Genomic DNA, 15213 nt, shown 5'->3' with positions numbered 1-15213 from the left:
TGCATTAAAGCGATGTCCATACAGAAATGGTTTAAGAGATCAGTGTGGAAGAACTTGACTAGCCTGCACAGAGCAGCCTAATCGCCCAACATCAATGTCCAACCTCACTAATGCTCTTGTGGCTGAATGGAAGTCCCCTCAGCAATATTCCATCGAGTGGAAAGCCTTCCCAGAAGAGTGGAGGCTGATTTAGCAGGAATGGGGGGACCAACTCCATATTAATGTCCTTGATTTTGGAATGAGATGTTCAACGAGCAGGTGTCCACAAACCTTTGGTCATGTAGTGAAACAAGAGAGAAAATGCTGATGCATAACCAAATTTCGAAATTCCACCTTGTGTATTCTACTATACTAACTCTGAACAGTAATTTGAGACCCCATCTGATCCGTGGGCCAGTTGCCCATCACTCGTATACATAGCTGGTCAAGCTGGTCTGACCAGCAAGGTCTAGCTGGTTAGGCTGGCCAAACTGGTGCTGGTGACCAAGCTGGTCCATGCTGGTCTATGCTGGTCCAGCATGGTCTAGCTGGTCAAGCTGGTCTGCAAAACCATGCCCAAAACCATCATTATCATATTTACCAGCATGCTCTATTGCAGTTAGATTTATGTCTCAATACCTTTTTTGTTTGTTGTGTTTTTGCATGTATAGTCGAGGCCAATAGTTTTGAGAATGACACAAATATTAATTTTCACAAAGTCTGCTGCCTCAGTTTGTATGATGGCAATTTGCATATACTCCAGAATGTTATGAAGAGTGATCAGATGAATTGAAATTAATTGCAAAGTCCCTCTTTGCCATGCAAATGAACTGAATCCCCAACAAAACATTTCCACTTCATTTCAGTCATGCCACAAAAGAACCAGCTGACATCATGTCAGTGATTCTCTCATTAACACAGGTGTGAGTGTTGATGAGGACAAGGCTGGAGTTCGAATAACAGACTGGAAGCTTCAAAAGGAGGGTGGTGCTTGGAATCATTGTTCTTCCTCTGTTAATCATGGCTACCTGCAAGTCAACACGGACCGTCATCATTGCTTTGCACAGAAAGTGTTTCACAGGCAAGGATAGTAAGATTGCAGTAAGATTGCACCTAAATCAACCATTTATCGGATCATCAAGAACTTCAAGGAGAGCGGTTCAATTGTTGTGAAGAAGGCTTCAGGGCGCCCAAGAAAGTCCAGCAAGTGCCAGGACCATTTCCTAAAGTTGATTCAGCTGCGGGATCGGGGCACCACCAGTACAGAGCTTGCTCAGGAATGGCAGGAGCCAGGTGTGAGTGCATCTGCACGCACAGTGAGGCAAAGAGTTTTGGAGGATGGCCTGGTGTCAAGAAGGGCAGCAAAGAAGCTACTTCTCTCCAGGAAAAATATCAGGGACAGACTGATATTCTGCAAAAGGTAGAGGGATTGGACTGCTGAGGACTGGGCCAAAGTCATTTTCTCTGTTGAATCCCCTTTCCGATTGTTTGGGGCATTCGGAAAAAAGCTAGTCCGGAGAAGATAAGGTGAGCGCTACCATAACTCCTGTGTCATGCCAACAGTAAAGCATCCTGAGACCATTCATGTGTGGGGTTGCTTCTCAGCCAAGGGAGTGGGCTCACTCACAATGTTGCCTAAGAACACAGCCATGAATAAAAAATGGTACCAACACATCCTCCGAGAGCAACTTCTCCCAACCATCCAGGAACTGTTTGGTGACGACCAATGCCTTTTCCAGCATGATGGAGTACCTTGCCATTAGGCAAAAGTGGCTAAGTGGAGTGGCTCGGGGAACAAAACATCAATATTTTGGGTCCATGACCAGGATACTCCCCAGACCTTAATCCCATTGAGAACTTGTGGTCAATCCTCAAGAGGCGGATGGACAAACAAAACCCCACAAATTCTGACAAACTCTGAGCATTGATTATGCAAGAATGGGCTGCCATTTTTCGGGATGTGGCCCAGAAGTTAATTGACAGCATGCCATGATGGATTGCAGAGGTCTTGAAAAAGAAGGGTCAACACTGCAAATATTGACTCTTTGCATCAACTTCATGTAATTGTCAATAAAAGCCTTTGACACTTATGAAATGCTTGTAATTATACCGCAGTATTCCATAGTAACATCTGACAAAAAATATCTAAAGACACTGAGGCAGCACACTTTGTGAAAATTAATATTTGTGTCATTCTCAAAACTGTTGGCCACTACTGTACATTGATTATTTCAACTTAAACTACACAAAGACAAATAGCATTTTTTTGTATTTATCCAATGTATTAGACTTATTGCACCCATTAGGGAATGGTTGTTCCAGTTTCATGCACTTATCTTTTTAAACCTGGCAGTTATTCTGAATGCAGATTGTGGGTGAAAAAAAAAGTTCACATTTTTTAATATTACTTCTTGACGCACACATCTCGTCAGCAGGAACATTTTTGTCAACATCCGCTGAATTGCAGATTGCCAAATTCAAATTAAATTACTACAAATATTTAATTTTCATGAAATCACAAGTGCAATATAGCAAAACACAGCTTAGCTTGTTGTTAATCCACCTGGCATGACAGATTTCAAAAAGCTTTTCGGCGAAAGCATACCAAGCGTTTATGTAAGGACATCTCTCTCAGCAGACAAAACATTACAAACAGCTAGCAGCAAAGTAGATTGGTCACGGAAGTCAGAAAATCAATAAAATGAATCGCTTACCTTTGATGATCTTCGGGTGTTTGCACTCACGAGACTGCCAGTTACACAATAAATGTTCCTTTTGTTCCATAAAAAAATATTTTTATATCCAAAATACCTGCATTTGGTTGACGCGTTATGTTCAGAAATCCACAGGCTCGAGCAGTCGAAAATTCCAAATAGTATCCGTATAGTTCGTAGAAACATGTCAAATGTTTTTTATAATCAAACCTCAGGTTGTTTCTACAATTTATAATCGATAATATTTCAACCGGACTGTAGCTTCTTCAATAGGAGAGAGAGAGAAAATGTCTGCTCCACTCTGCTGGCGCATGCAAAATGCTGCTGGCACCCAGCCATCCACTGACGCGATGAGAACTTTCTTGCACATTTTTCAGGATAAAAGCCTGAAACTATGTCTAAAGACTGTTCACACCATGTTGAATCCATAGGAAAATGTATCTGGTTGATATGCCTTTAAATGGAGGGAAGGCGTTCAATGGAACTGAGAGCTTTCAGGTAAAACAGCACTTCCTGGTTGGATTTTCCTCAGGTTTTCGTATGCAATATCAGTTCTGTTATACTCACAGACAATATTTTGACAGTTTTGGAAACTTTAGAGTGTTTTCTATCCAAATCTGACAATTATATGCATATTCTAGATTCTGGGCCTGAGAAATAGGCAGTTTCCTTTGGGTACGTTTTTCATCCAAACATCAAAATACTGCCCCCTACACGCAACAAGTTAAAGTGACTATGCATAGATGATAACAACAGAGAGTAGCAGCGGTGTGAAAGGGTAGGGGGGGGGCAATGCAAATAGTCTGGTTAGCCATTTGGTTAAGTGTTCAGGAGTCTTATGGCTTCGGGGTAGAAGCTGTTTAGAAGCATCTTGGACCTAGACTTGGCACTCGGGTACCACTTGCCGTAGCAGAGAGAACAGTCTATGACTAGGGTGGCTGGAGTCTGTGACAATTTTTAGGGCCTTCCTCTTACACCGCCTGGTATAGAGGTCCTGGATGGCAGGAAGCGTGGCCCCAGTGATGTACTGGGTTGTTCACAATACCCTCTGTAGTGCCTTGTGGTCAGAGACCGAGCAGTTTCCCTACCAGGCAGTGATGCAACCAGTCAGGGTGCTGTCGATGGTGCAGCTGTAGAACCTTTTGAGGATCTGAGGACCCATGATAGGGGGAATCGAGGGGGAATCGGTTTTGTCCTGCCCTCTTCATGACTGTCTTCGTGTTCTTGGACCATGTTAGTTTGTTGGTGACGTGGACACCAATGAACATGAAGCTCTCAACCTGCTCCACTGCAGCCCTGTCGATGAGAATGGGGGTGCGCTCTGTCCTCTTTTTCCCTGTAGTCCACAATCACCTCGTTTGTCTTTATCACGTTGAGGAAGATGTTGTTGTCCTGGAACCACACGGCCAGGTCTCTGACCTCCTCCCTATAGGCTGTCTCGTTGTTGTCGATGATCAGGCCTACAACTGTGATCAGGAAAACCATTGGCTAACTTAATGATGGTGTTGGAGTCGTGCCTGGCCATGCAGTCATGTAAGTCGCTCTGGATAAGAGCGTCTGCTAAATGACTTAAATGTAATGTAAATGAACAGGGAGGGAGGGGGGGACTGAGCACGAACCACTGAGGGGCCACTGTGTTGAGGACCAGCGTGGTGGATGTGTTGTTACCAACCCTTACCATCTGGGGGTGGCCCGTCAGGAAGTCCAGGGCTATTAGTCGTGTCTCATAATAAGAGCAGCCTACAGTCAATACCTGTTACCATACATCTGATTCTGTGGTCATTCATGCATACTGCAACCTAAGCGCTGGGCCAAATGAGATGAATGTCTGTGTGTGTGGATGCTGGCAGCCTGCTGCCTCCTGTTCCAACTCTACTCAAATCAAATCAAATCAAATTTTATTTGTCAAAATACTCCTCCTATCTGTCTTGCAGATGACGGCCTGAGATTAGATTGCAAACACAGCACCTTTTGTTAATTCACTAGCCATGTCAGTGACAATGCTAATTTGAATGGCATCTCATCGCCTTCTCCTCTTGTGTAGTGAATTTGACCAGCTTCAAAATTGAAAGTTAATAATAAGAGAGTTAGGCAAAACTATGATATTTCTGTGTCTGGATACAGTATGGTTTCCTGCAGACAAGGGAAACAGCAACCAGCAATGATGGAGTTATATCAGAAGGAGTCTGTGCGGTGGATGAGAAGACACAGCCAGAGTCTCCTTCGGGATCTCTTCTACCCGGGTGTTCAAGCTGGGGACAGAGACACACCTGTAAGTGCATATGTCAAGAGGGTGGAAAAATGTGTCTTGGGTTTTATCTTAATAAGTGCTTAATAAGTGCTAGAGGTGTCACTACAGACCCTGGTTCAATTCCAGACTGTATCACAATCGGCCGGGATTGGGAGTCCCATAGGGTGGCGCACAATTTGGCCCAGCATCATCTGGGTTAGGGTTTGGCCGGGGTAGGCCATAATTTTAAATAAGAATTTGTTCTTAACTGACTTGCCTAGTTAAATAAAGGTTGAATAAGATGGACAAATCTTGACCTGACATGTACTGTATGTGATTTCTACATCTTCCTACAGATACCAGCACAATCTGGAACTGCTAATAAGACTGTAGCTGCCAGCATCATCAGTGGGAAGAGCAAGCTTCTTCTGCTGGAAAGCCCTGACAGTGTGGAAATCTACAGTGTATGTGACAATAAAACAGATCATTTTTAAAAATGTATTATTCTGTATTTACTGTCTTATTATGATGGACCTAGTCATAGGTCAGACAGTTCTCCCAGTTTTGAAGGTGCATGTCTGAAAGATTCAAATCCAGTCTACCATAAGGAGTAAGGACATACAACCAAATCGTGTCAAAAAAAAAAATCAAACATCCTTTCCACACTAATTATAGTCAAAATACTCACTCTGGTCTCTTTGTTTGTTTCAGCTTTCACCATAACAGGTTGTGACATAATTTTTCACAGCTTAATAAACCAGTGACGCACCCAGGGGTAGGAGGGACGGGACATGTCTACCTCCCTGCCATCACAGCCAAGGCCTCCAGTCTGGCTTCAGTCAGAGGCTCTCTGAGCGCTTCCTGCCCTTATCTGTACAGCGAACGCAGAGGATCCTTCTCTTCCATAGGCTCACAGAGAACTGCAGACTATAACAAGAACAAACAGGTAACTTTAGTTTATTTAGTAAATATTCTCTTAACTCTATTTCCTGAACTGCATTGTTGGTTAAGGTCTTGTACGTAAGCATTTCACCTGTTGTATTCGGCCCATGTGACAATGATTTGATAACTAATCTGACTGACTCATAACTGAGATACTGAGATGCATTCAAACAAATATGAGAAAATGTTATCTCTTTTCGATCACATCTCACCTTCGTCCGCTGTACCAGAGTAACCTAAAGGCATTGAAGGAGGCCAAGCGATCCAATGTCACCGTGACGATGACCTATCTGGGGTCACTTGGTCACCTGGGGTCTGCAGGGTCACAGCAGGACGAGCTGAAAGTGCTCCAGCAGATCTGTGGAGGAGAGAACATCTGTGTCTTCAAGGGCTTGGTACAACCAGGAGGTAGGTCCCCTTAAATCCATACAGGGCTCTAAAATTCACTTTAAAAAGTTAGAAGCACAAAATAGTATTTAGCACAAAACATTTTTTTATTTAAATTGATTATATAGCTTAGGCCCAAGATTACATTAGTAACTATACAGGAGCCCCCCTTCTTCCAGTGCCGTCAAGTTACCAGGTATCTACCCCATTCATAGACGCTAACTAATTTAGCGCCTGTTGACTATAGTATCTTCTTTACCGGGGGAGTTTTGTTAGGAGCCCCGACTCTCAGTCTGAAAGTTAACACACATTGCTTGCGGTACTGTTTTGGAAATCTTTTTTTAATTTGAATTGAATTTAACCTTTATTTAACTAGGCAAGAACACATTCTTATTTACAATGACGGCCTACCAATAGGCCTCCTGTGGGGATAGGGGCTGGGATTAAACATTTGAAATAAATGAAATTAGAATATAGGACAAAACACACATCACAACAAGAGAGACAACACAACACTACATAAAGAGAGACCTAAGAATACAAAATAGAATGGCAGCAACACATGACAACACAGCATGGTAGCAACACAACATGACAACAACATGGTAGCAATACAACATGGTTGCAGCACAAAACAGGGTACAAACATAGTTGGGCACAGACAACAGCGCAAAGGGCAAGAAGGTAGAGACAACAATACATCACACAAAGCAGCCACAACTGTCAGTAAGAGTATCCATGATTGAGTCTTTGAATGAAGAGATTCAGATAAAACTGTCCAGTTTGAGTATTTGTTGCAGCGCTTTCCAGTCACTAGCTGTAGCGAACTGAAAAGACAAGCAACCCAGGGATATGTGTGCTTTGGGGACCTTTAACAGAATGTGGGTGTTGTAGGTGGAGGATGAGGGCTGCAGGAGATGTCTCAGGTAGGGGGGAGTGAGACCTAAGAGGGTGTTATAAATAAGCAACAACCAGTGGGTCTTGCGAAGTGTATACAGAGATGACCAGTTTACAGAAGAGTATAGAGTGCAGTGATGTTTCCTATAAGGAGCATTGGTGGCAAATCTGATGGCCGATTGGTAAAGAATATCTAGCCACTCAAGAGCACTCATACCTGCCGATCTAAACAATCTAGCGTGGGTAGGATGGTCATCTGAATCAGGGTCAGTTTGGCAGCTGGGGTGAAAGAGGAGCAATTACGATAGAGGAAACCATGTCTAGATGTAACTTTAGCCTGAAGCTTTGATATGTGCTGAGAGAAGGACAGTATACCATCTAGCCATACTGCCAAGTACCTGTATGAGGTGACTACCTCAAGCTCTAAACCCTCAGAAGTAGTAATCACACCAGTGGGGAGATGGGCATGCTTCTTACCAAACAACATGACCTTTGTTTTGGAGGTATTCAGAACAAGGTTAAGGGCAGAGACACTAAGAAAGCTTTGTTGTAGAGCGTTTAACACCAAATCTGGGGGACAGTTGAGTATAAGACTATCATGTGCATATAAATGGACGAGAGAGCTTCCTACTGCCTGAGCTACAGTAGGGAGAACAAGTATTTGATACACTGCCGATTTTGCAGGTTTTCCTACTTACAAAACATGTAGAGGTCGGTAATTTTTATCATAGGTACACTTCAACTGTGAGAGACGGAATCTAAAACAAAAATCCAGAAAATCACATTGTATTGATTTTAAAGTAATTAATTAGCATTTTATTGCATGACATAAGTATTTGATCACCTACCAACCAGTAAGAATTCCGGCTCTCACAGACCTGTTAGTTTTTCTTTAAGAATACCTCCTGTTCTCCACTCATACCTGTATTAACTGCACCTGTTTGAACTTGTTACCTGTATAAAAGACACCTGTCCACACACTCAGTCAAACAGACTCCAACCTCTCCACAATGGCCAAGACCACAGAGCTGTGTAAGGACATCAGGGATAAAATTGTAGACCTGCACAAGGCTGGGATGGGCTACAGGACAATAGGCAAGAAGCTTGGTGAGAAGGCAACAACTGTTGGCGCAATTATTAGAAAATGAAAGAAGTTCAAGATGACGGTCAATCACCCTCGGTCTGGGGCTCCATGCAAGATCTCACCTCGTGGGGCATCAATGATCATGAGGAGGGTGAGGGATCAGCCCAGAACTACACGGCAGGACCTGGTCAATGACCTGAAGAGAGCTGGGACCACAGTCTCAAAGAAAACCATTAGTAACACACTACGCCGTCATGGATTAAACTCCTGCAGCACACGCAAGGTCCCCCTGCTCAAGCCAGCGCATATCCAGGTCCGTCTGAAGTTTGCCGTCTGAAGTTTGCAATGACCATCTGGATGATCCAGAGGAGAAATGGGAGAAGGTCATGTGGTCTGATGAGACAAAAATATAGCTTTTTTTGGTCTAAACTCCACTCGCATTGTTTGGAGGAAGAAGAAGGATGAGTATAACCCCAAGAACACCATCCTAACTGTGAAGCATGGAGGTGGAAACATCATCCTTTGGGGATGCTTTTCTGCAAAGGGGACAGGACGACTGCACTGTATTGAGGGGAGGATGGATGGGGCCATGTATCGCGAGATTTTGGCCAACAACCTCCTTCCCTCAGTAAGAGCATTGAAGATGGGTCGTGGCTGGTTCTTCCAGCATGACAACGACCCAAAACACACAGCCAGGGCAACTAAGGAGTTGCTCCGTAAGAAGCATCTCAAGGTCCTGGAGTGGCCTAGCCAGTCTCCAGACCTGAATCCAATAGATAATCTTTGGAGGGAGCTGAAAGTCCGTATTGCCCAGCGACAGCCCCGAAACCTGAAGGATCTGGGCCAAAATTCCTGCTGCAGTATGTGCAAACCTGGTCAAGAACTACAGGAAATGTATGATCTCTGTAATTGCAAACAAAGGTTTCTGTACCAAATAAGTTCTGCTTTTCTGATGTATCAAATACTTATGTCATGTAATAAAATGATAATTAATTACTTAAAAATCATACAATGTGATTTCTGAATTTTTGTTTTAGATTCCGTCCCTCACAGTTGAAGTGTACCTATGATAAAAATTACAGACCTCTACATGCTTTGTAAGTTGGAAAACCTGCAAAATCGGCAGTGTATCAAATACTTGTTCTCTCCACTGTATGTTGTTGATGTAAATTGAGAAGAGTGTGAGGCCTATGATCGAGCCTTGGGGTACACCCTTGGTGACAGGCAGTGGCTGAGACAGCAGATGTTCTGACTTTATACACTGCACTCTTTGAGAGAGGTAGTTAGCAAACAAGACCAAAGACCCATCAGAGACACCAATACCCCTTAGCCGGTCCACAAGAATGGAATGGTCTACCATATCAAAAGCTTTGGCCAAGTCAACAAAAATAGCAGCACAACATTGCTTAGAATCAAGGGCAATAGTGACATCATTGGAACTTTTAGGTTGCAGTGACACATCCATAACCTGAGTGGAAACCAGATTGCATACCAGAGAAAATACTATAGACATCAAGAAAGCCAGTAAATTGATTATTGACATGTTTTTCCAACCCTTTTGATAAACAGGGCAATACGAAATAGGCCTATAACAGTTAGGATCAGCTTGATCTCTCCCTTTAAATAAAGGACTAACCTTGGCTGCCTTCCAAGCAATGGGAACCTCCCCAGAGAGGAGAGAAAAGGTCAGAGATAGGCTTGACGATTATAGGGGCTGCAAACTTAAAGAAGAAAGGGTCTAAACCATCTGATCTAGATATTATTTTGTGGTCAAGTTTTAGGAGCTCATTTAGCACCTCGGACTCTGTGACCGTCTGCAGGGAGAAACTTCGTAGTGGGGCAGGTGAAAAGGAGGGAGGAACATCGGGGCTAGTTGCATTAGCAACTGTGGGAGATGAGGAATTGTTGGACGGGCAAGGAGGCATGGCTGAATCAGGTAGGAATCCTGACTTAATGAAGTTATGATTAAAGAGCTCAGCCATGTGCTTCTTCTCAGTAACAACCACATCATCAACTTTAAAGGACATGGGCAGCTGTGAGGAGGCTTTATTCTCCATGTCTTTAACTGTTTTCCAGAACTTCTTGGGGTGAGACCCACAGAGAGAGAACTGCTCCTTAAAGAAACTAACTTTGGCCTTCCGGATAGCCTGAGTGCACTTATTTCTCATTTTCCTGAATGAGTGCCAGTCAGTCTGAGTATGCGTGTTGCCGAGCCTTTCACCAAATGCAATTCTTGAGGTGGAGTATCTCTGCAAGATCACGGTCGAACCAGGGGTTGAACCTGTTTTTAATTCTCATTTTCTTTATGGGGCGTGTTTGTTAACAATATCACTGAAGATATAAAAAAAGAAGGTCACTGTGTGTTCATACAGCTCTGTCCGGTACCAACAACCAATGCAATATAATCTCTCATTCTGTTAAAATGACTAGCCTCGCCCTTGGGGCTACAGTCATTCAAATCATTATTATATTAATAACCTGTTGAGTGTAGGGGGCAGTATTTTGATTTTTGGATGGAAAAACGTACCCAAATTTAACTGTCTATTTCTCAGGCCCAGAATCTAGAATATGCATATCATTGTCAGATTAACTTCTTGCGGCGAGCCATCCCGGATCCGGGATCGTGAATACAGCCTCAAGCTCATTACCATAACGCAATGTTAACTATTCATGAAAATCGCAAATGAAATGAAATCAATATGCTAGCTCTCAAGCTTAGCCTTTTGTTAACAACACTGTCATCTCAGATTTTCAAAAATATGCTTCTCAACCATAGCAAAACTAGCATTTAGCATTTAGCGTTAGCATTTAGCATTAGCATTTAGCGTTAGCATCAGCAGGCAACATTTTCACAAAAACCAGAAAAACATTCAAATAAATAATTTACCTTTGAAGAACTTCGGATGTTTTCAATGAGGAGACTCAGTTAGATAGCAAATGTTCAGTTTTTCCTGAAAGATTATTTGTGCAGGAGAAATCGGTTCGTTTTCTGCGTCATGTTTGGCTACCAAAAAAACCCGACAATTCAGTTATAAAAACGCCAAACTTTTTCCAAAAGAACTCCATAATATCGACTGAAACATGGCAAACGTTGTTTAGAATCAATCCTCAAGGTGTTTTTCTACATATCTCTTCAAAGATATATCGTTCGTGGAAGTGTGCTTTCCCCTCTGTATCCCATGGGAAAATGCTTGCAGCTGAAAATTACGCACCAATTTAGACAAAGGACACTGGGCGGACCCCTGGCAAATGTAGTCTCTTATGGCCAATCTTCCAATGATATGCCTAAAAATATGTCACAATGCTGCAGACACCTTGGACAAACGGCAGAGAGCATAGGCTCCCTCATGGCACATTCACAGCCATATAAGGAGACGATGGAAAAAGCGAGCCTCAAATTCTGCTCATTTTCTGTTTGAGGTTTCATCTTGTTTCGCCTGTAGCATGAGTTCTGTGGCACTCACATATAATATCTTTGCAGTTTTGAAAACGTCAGTGTTTTCTTTCCAAAGCTGCCTAGTCGAGCATCTTTTCGTGACAAAATATTGCGCTTAAAACGGGAAAGTTTTTTTATCCAATAATGAAATAGCGCCCCATAGCTTCAACTGGTTAATTAAGATAGAAAACACTCTAATGTTTTCAAAACTGTCAAAATATTGTCTGTGAGTATAACAGAACTGATATTGCAGGCGAAAACCTGAGGAAAATTCAACCAGGAAGTGGTCTCTATTTTGAAAGCTCCATGTTCCATTGAATGCATTCCCTCCATTTAAGGGGATATCAACCAGATTCCTTTTCCTATGGCTTCCCCATGTTGTGAACAGTCTTTAGACATAGTTTCAGAAAAATGAGCGAGAAAGATCACATCGCGTCAGTGTATGACTGGGTGTCCCCAGAGTTTTGCTTGTGCAACAGTCTCTCTCTCCTATTGACAAAGCTAATGTCCTGGTTGATATATATATTATCGATTATATATTGAAAAAACAACCTTAGGATTGATTATACAAACGTTTGACATGTTTCTTTGAACATTACGGATACTATTTGGAATTTTCGTCTGCGATGTCGTGACCGCTCGAGCCTGTGGATTACTGAACATAACGAGCCAAACAAATGGAGGTATTATGGATATAAAAAAATCTTTATGGAACAAAAGGAACATTTATTGTGTAACTAGTAGTCTCGTGAGTGTAAACATCCAAAGATCCACAAAGCTAAGCGATTGAATTTATTGCTTTTCTGACTTTCGTGACCAATCTACTTGGTGGCTAGCTGTTTGTAATATTTTGTCGACTGAGAGAGATGTTCTTACATAAACGCTTGGATCGCTTTCGCCGAAAAGCTTTTTAGAAATCTGACACGCCAGGTGGATTAACAACAACAGGCTAAGCTGTGTTTTGCTATATTGCACTTGTGATTTCATGAAAATTAAATATTTTTTGTAATTTAATTTGAATTTGGCTCGCAGCAATCCAGCTGATGTTGATGTAAATGATCCCGCTAACGGGATGGGTGCATCAAGAAGTTGTAAGAGCATTTCTGTTGCAGAATTATTTTTAAATCCTGTGCTTTGTTTACGTGAAATGGGGAGTAGATTTTGTTTCAACTCCCTGGAGATAGTATTGAGCTGAGAGAAAATCATAGCTGCTCAATGCATTTCATACCGACAAGCTTTTGTGTTGTTTTAGATGTGAAACAAACTACTGACCGGGATGGCATTCTGTTCTAGCATTAGCCAGCCCAGACTATGCTGCAGGATATCTAATGCTTAAACAGACTGCCATTTTTGCTGTTAATCAACTTTAAAACCTGTTGGGGACACCCGTTCCCAGCTGGGACCTCCCCCCCCCACACCCTCAGCTGGAATGTGGTGCATGGAACGCAAGAATATTCCTAAAAATATTTAACCTCCACACATTAACAAGTCCAATAGCTCAAATAAAAGATAAACAAGTTGTTTATCTACCCAGCAAGTCAGATTTCTAAAATGTTTTACGGCGAAAACATAGCACATATTTATGTCAAACCACCACCGCAGACATAGCTCATTTGCATAGCCAAGTAGGAAAAAATATGCAATCAACAAACGCAGGATTAAAAGAAAAATCATTTCACTAAACTTTTGAAATCTTCATCAGATGACAGTAATATAGCATGTTACACAGTACATTCATTTTTTTCAATAATCTGCAATATATATCCATAAATCTCTGTTTACAATGACGCATCGTTCAAAAAATGCTACTAAAATGTCAGGAGAAATGACGATAGCTCCGGCAGATAACGTCAGCTAACAAGGAATACACATCATAAACTTTGACTAAATATGCATGTTCTACATATGTATAGGAAGATACACTTCTTCTAAATGCAATCGCTGTGTTACATTTATTTTTAACGTTACAGGTTGTGTTCACTAGGCTATACTAGGAGTCGGCGCTCCAAAAGTAGCATTCTGGCTCCTCTATCTTGGAGTCCACAGAAACCCAAATTTACCACATAAATATTCCCTTACCTTTGCTGTTCTTCCATCAAAAGACCTGGAAGGGATTATACTTACCAAAACAGCGTTTAGTTTTCAAGTCTGCGTCTTTCGGTTCTCAAAAACTACACATTTCGGTCAAAATGTAGCCAAAAGTCAAGTGGATGTGCACCAAAACGTCGAACTTACATATTATATGTCGAGTAAACTTGTCAAACTAACTTCATAATCAAGCTTTAACATGTTATAAAGGTGTACAGCAATCGTGAGGACGAACAGAAACACAGGCACCGTTCAATCAATCTTGGAAAAAAGACAGGACTTGACCAGAGCGCGCATAAAAGTGACCTGTTTTTTCGCGTGACCGAGAGCTTTCGGCACGCTCAAACTCTCTCACAATGAGAAGCCCCATTGAAAGCAGAGATCGCGTTGAACATGTAGGACCTGTTCCCAGAGCTGTAACTGTTTGGGAAGGGTGTTTGCTATGACGTCAAAGTTGGGCCAACTTTTATCATGACAAGAGATAGTTTGGGAGAATGCATGCCCTGACGGTTCTGCTTTACATAGAGACAAAATTTAAACGGTTTTAGAAGCTTTAGAGTGTTTTCCATTCGATAATATTTTTTATATGCATATATTAGCAACTTTTGACAAAAATTCATCCTGTTTAATAAGGGCACCAAATTCCTCCAGTAGGGGCAGCAAACAGCCCTAGCACTGACAGGTTAAGCACATATTAGCCTATGCTGCTGTGTGATCTCAAGATGCATGTTGTGTGCAGCACTGACACGCACAAGACTCTTCTGTTGATTTAAGTATCAATACAGTGACTTGGTATTTGTCTGGTGATTATCTGCTATTGTACTTACTCCTCTATTTGCCCAACTCTCTTGTCTTGCAGCTGGTCCCAATTTGCTCCCTATCACTACGCTCTTGGTCCTAACCAGTATGTGAACCTGACCCTTGGATGTCTGCAGATCTGTAAGGTGGACCCTCCACCACTACACTGCTTATACCTTTCCAAAGCCTTCATATCCGCAGACATCAATGAGTTTGGGCCAAAGGAGGGGGGATATGGAGCACATTGCGACCAACTCCTCACTAACTATCTGATCTAGTTTTGCACAATTCCGCTGTCACGCTGGGTCATTTTAACGTGAATTTGTTCATTCCTCAACTGTGGAAAATGTGAAAAGCCTTGCAACATTACGTCTCAAGTTTGTTAATTTCAATAAATGTTTTTAACTTTCCTGATGCGCTGGAGTGCTAATTCTGTGTGTTTACCATTCAATGCTTTCTGAAAACAAACTGCTCCCTGTCCTTGTAGTGCCTCTCCATCATTTTATGGAAGTTTGTGTCAATTGCAGGTGTATGCTACAACTCTTTAAATATGATAAAGAATATATTTTCCTCTATGGCTGCTCTATGCCAAGGTCACAGCACATTCTCAACTGGTGGACCGCAGGTCGTAATCTCGACCCAGAATGGGTAAAACAAG

General features: G+C 42.2%; 1 protein-coding gene across 1 annotated transcript; it reads left to right on the top strand.

Annotated features, from left to right (window-relative positions):
• Window positions 1–4840: 4840 nt before the first annotated feature.
• LOC124032984 lies at window positions 4841–7157 on the top strand. Its single transcript, XM_046344926.1, has 5 exons — window positions 4841–4965; window positions 5280–5387; window positions 5672–5869; window positions 6096–6273; window positions 7147–7157. Exons 1-5 carry the CDS (start codon window positions 4855–4857, stop codon window positions 7155–7157), a joined length of 606 nt encoding a protein of 201 aa, XP_046200882.1. The 5' UTR covers window positions 4841–4854.
• The last annotated feature ends 8056 nt before the right edge of the window (window positions 7158–15213 follow it).

Source organism: Oncorhynchus gorbuscha, linkage group LG04, assembly GCF_021184085.1.
Source record: "Oncorhynchus gorbuscha isolate QuinsamMale2020 ecotype Even-year linkage group LG04, OgorEven_v1.0, whole genome shotgun sequence".
NCBI lineage: Eukaryota > Metazoa > Chordata > Actinopteri > Salmoniformes > Salmonidae > Oncorhynchus > Oncorhynchus gorbuscha.
Note: the sequence above shows the minus strand (reverse complement) of the source record. Positions and strands in the feature narration are given on the sequence as shown.

Excerpts from the sequence above, each read along its gene's own strand:
- LOC124032984 (XM_046344926.1), top strand. The coding sequence starts at position 4,855 with ATGATGGAGTTATATCAGAAGGAGTCTGTGCGGTGGATGAGAAGACAC. Across the intron at positions 4,966-5,279 it reads CTGGGGACAGAGACACACCT|ATACCAGCACAATCTGGAAC; the intron begins GTAAGTGCATAT and ends ATCTTCCTACAG. Across the intron at positions 5,388-5,671 it reads ACAGTGTGGAAATCTACAGT|CTTAATAAACCAGTGACGCA; the intron begins GTATGTGACAAT and ends AATTTTTCACAG.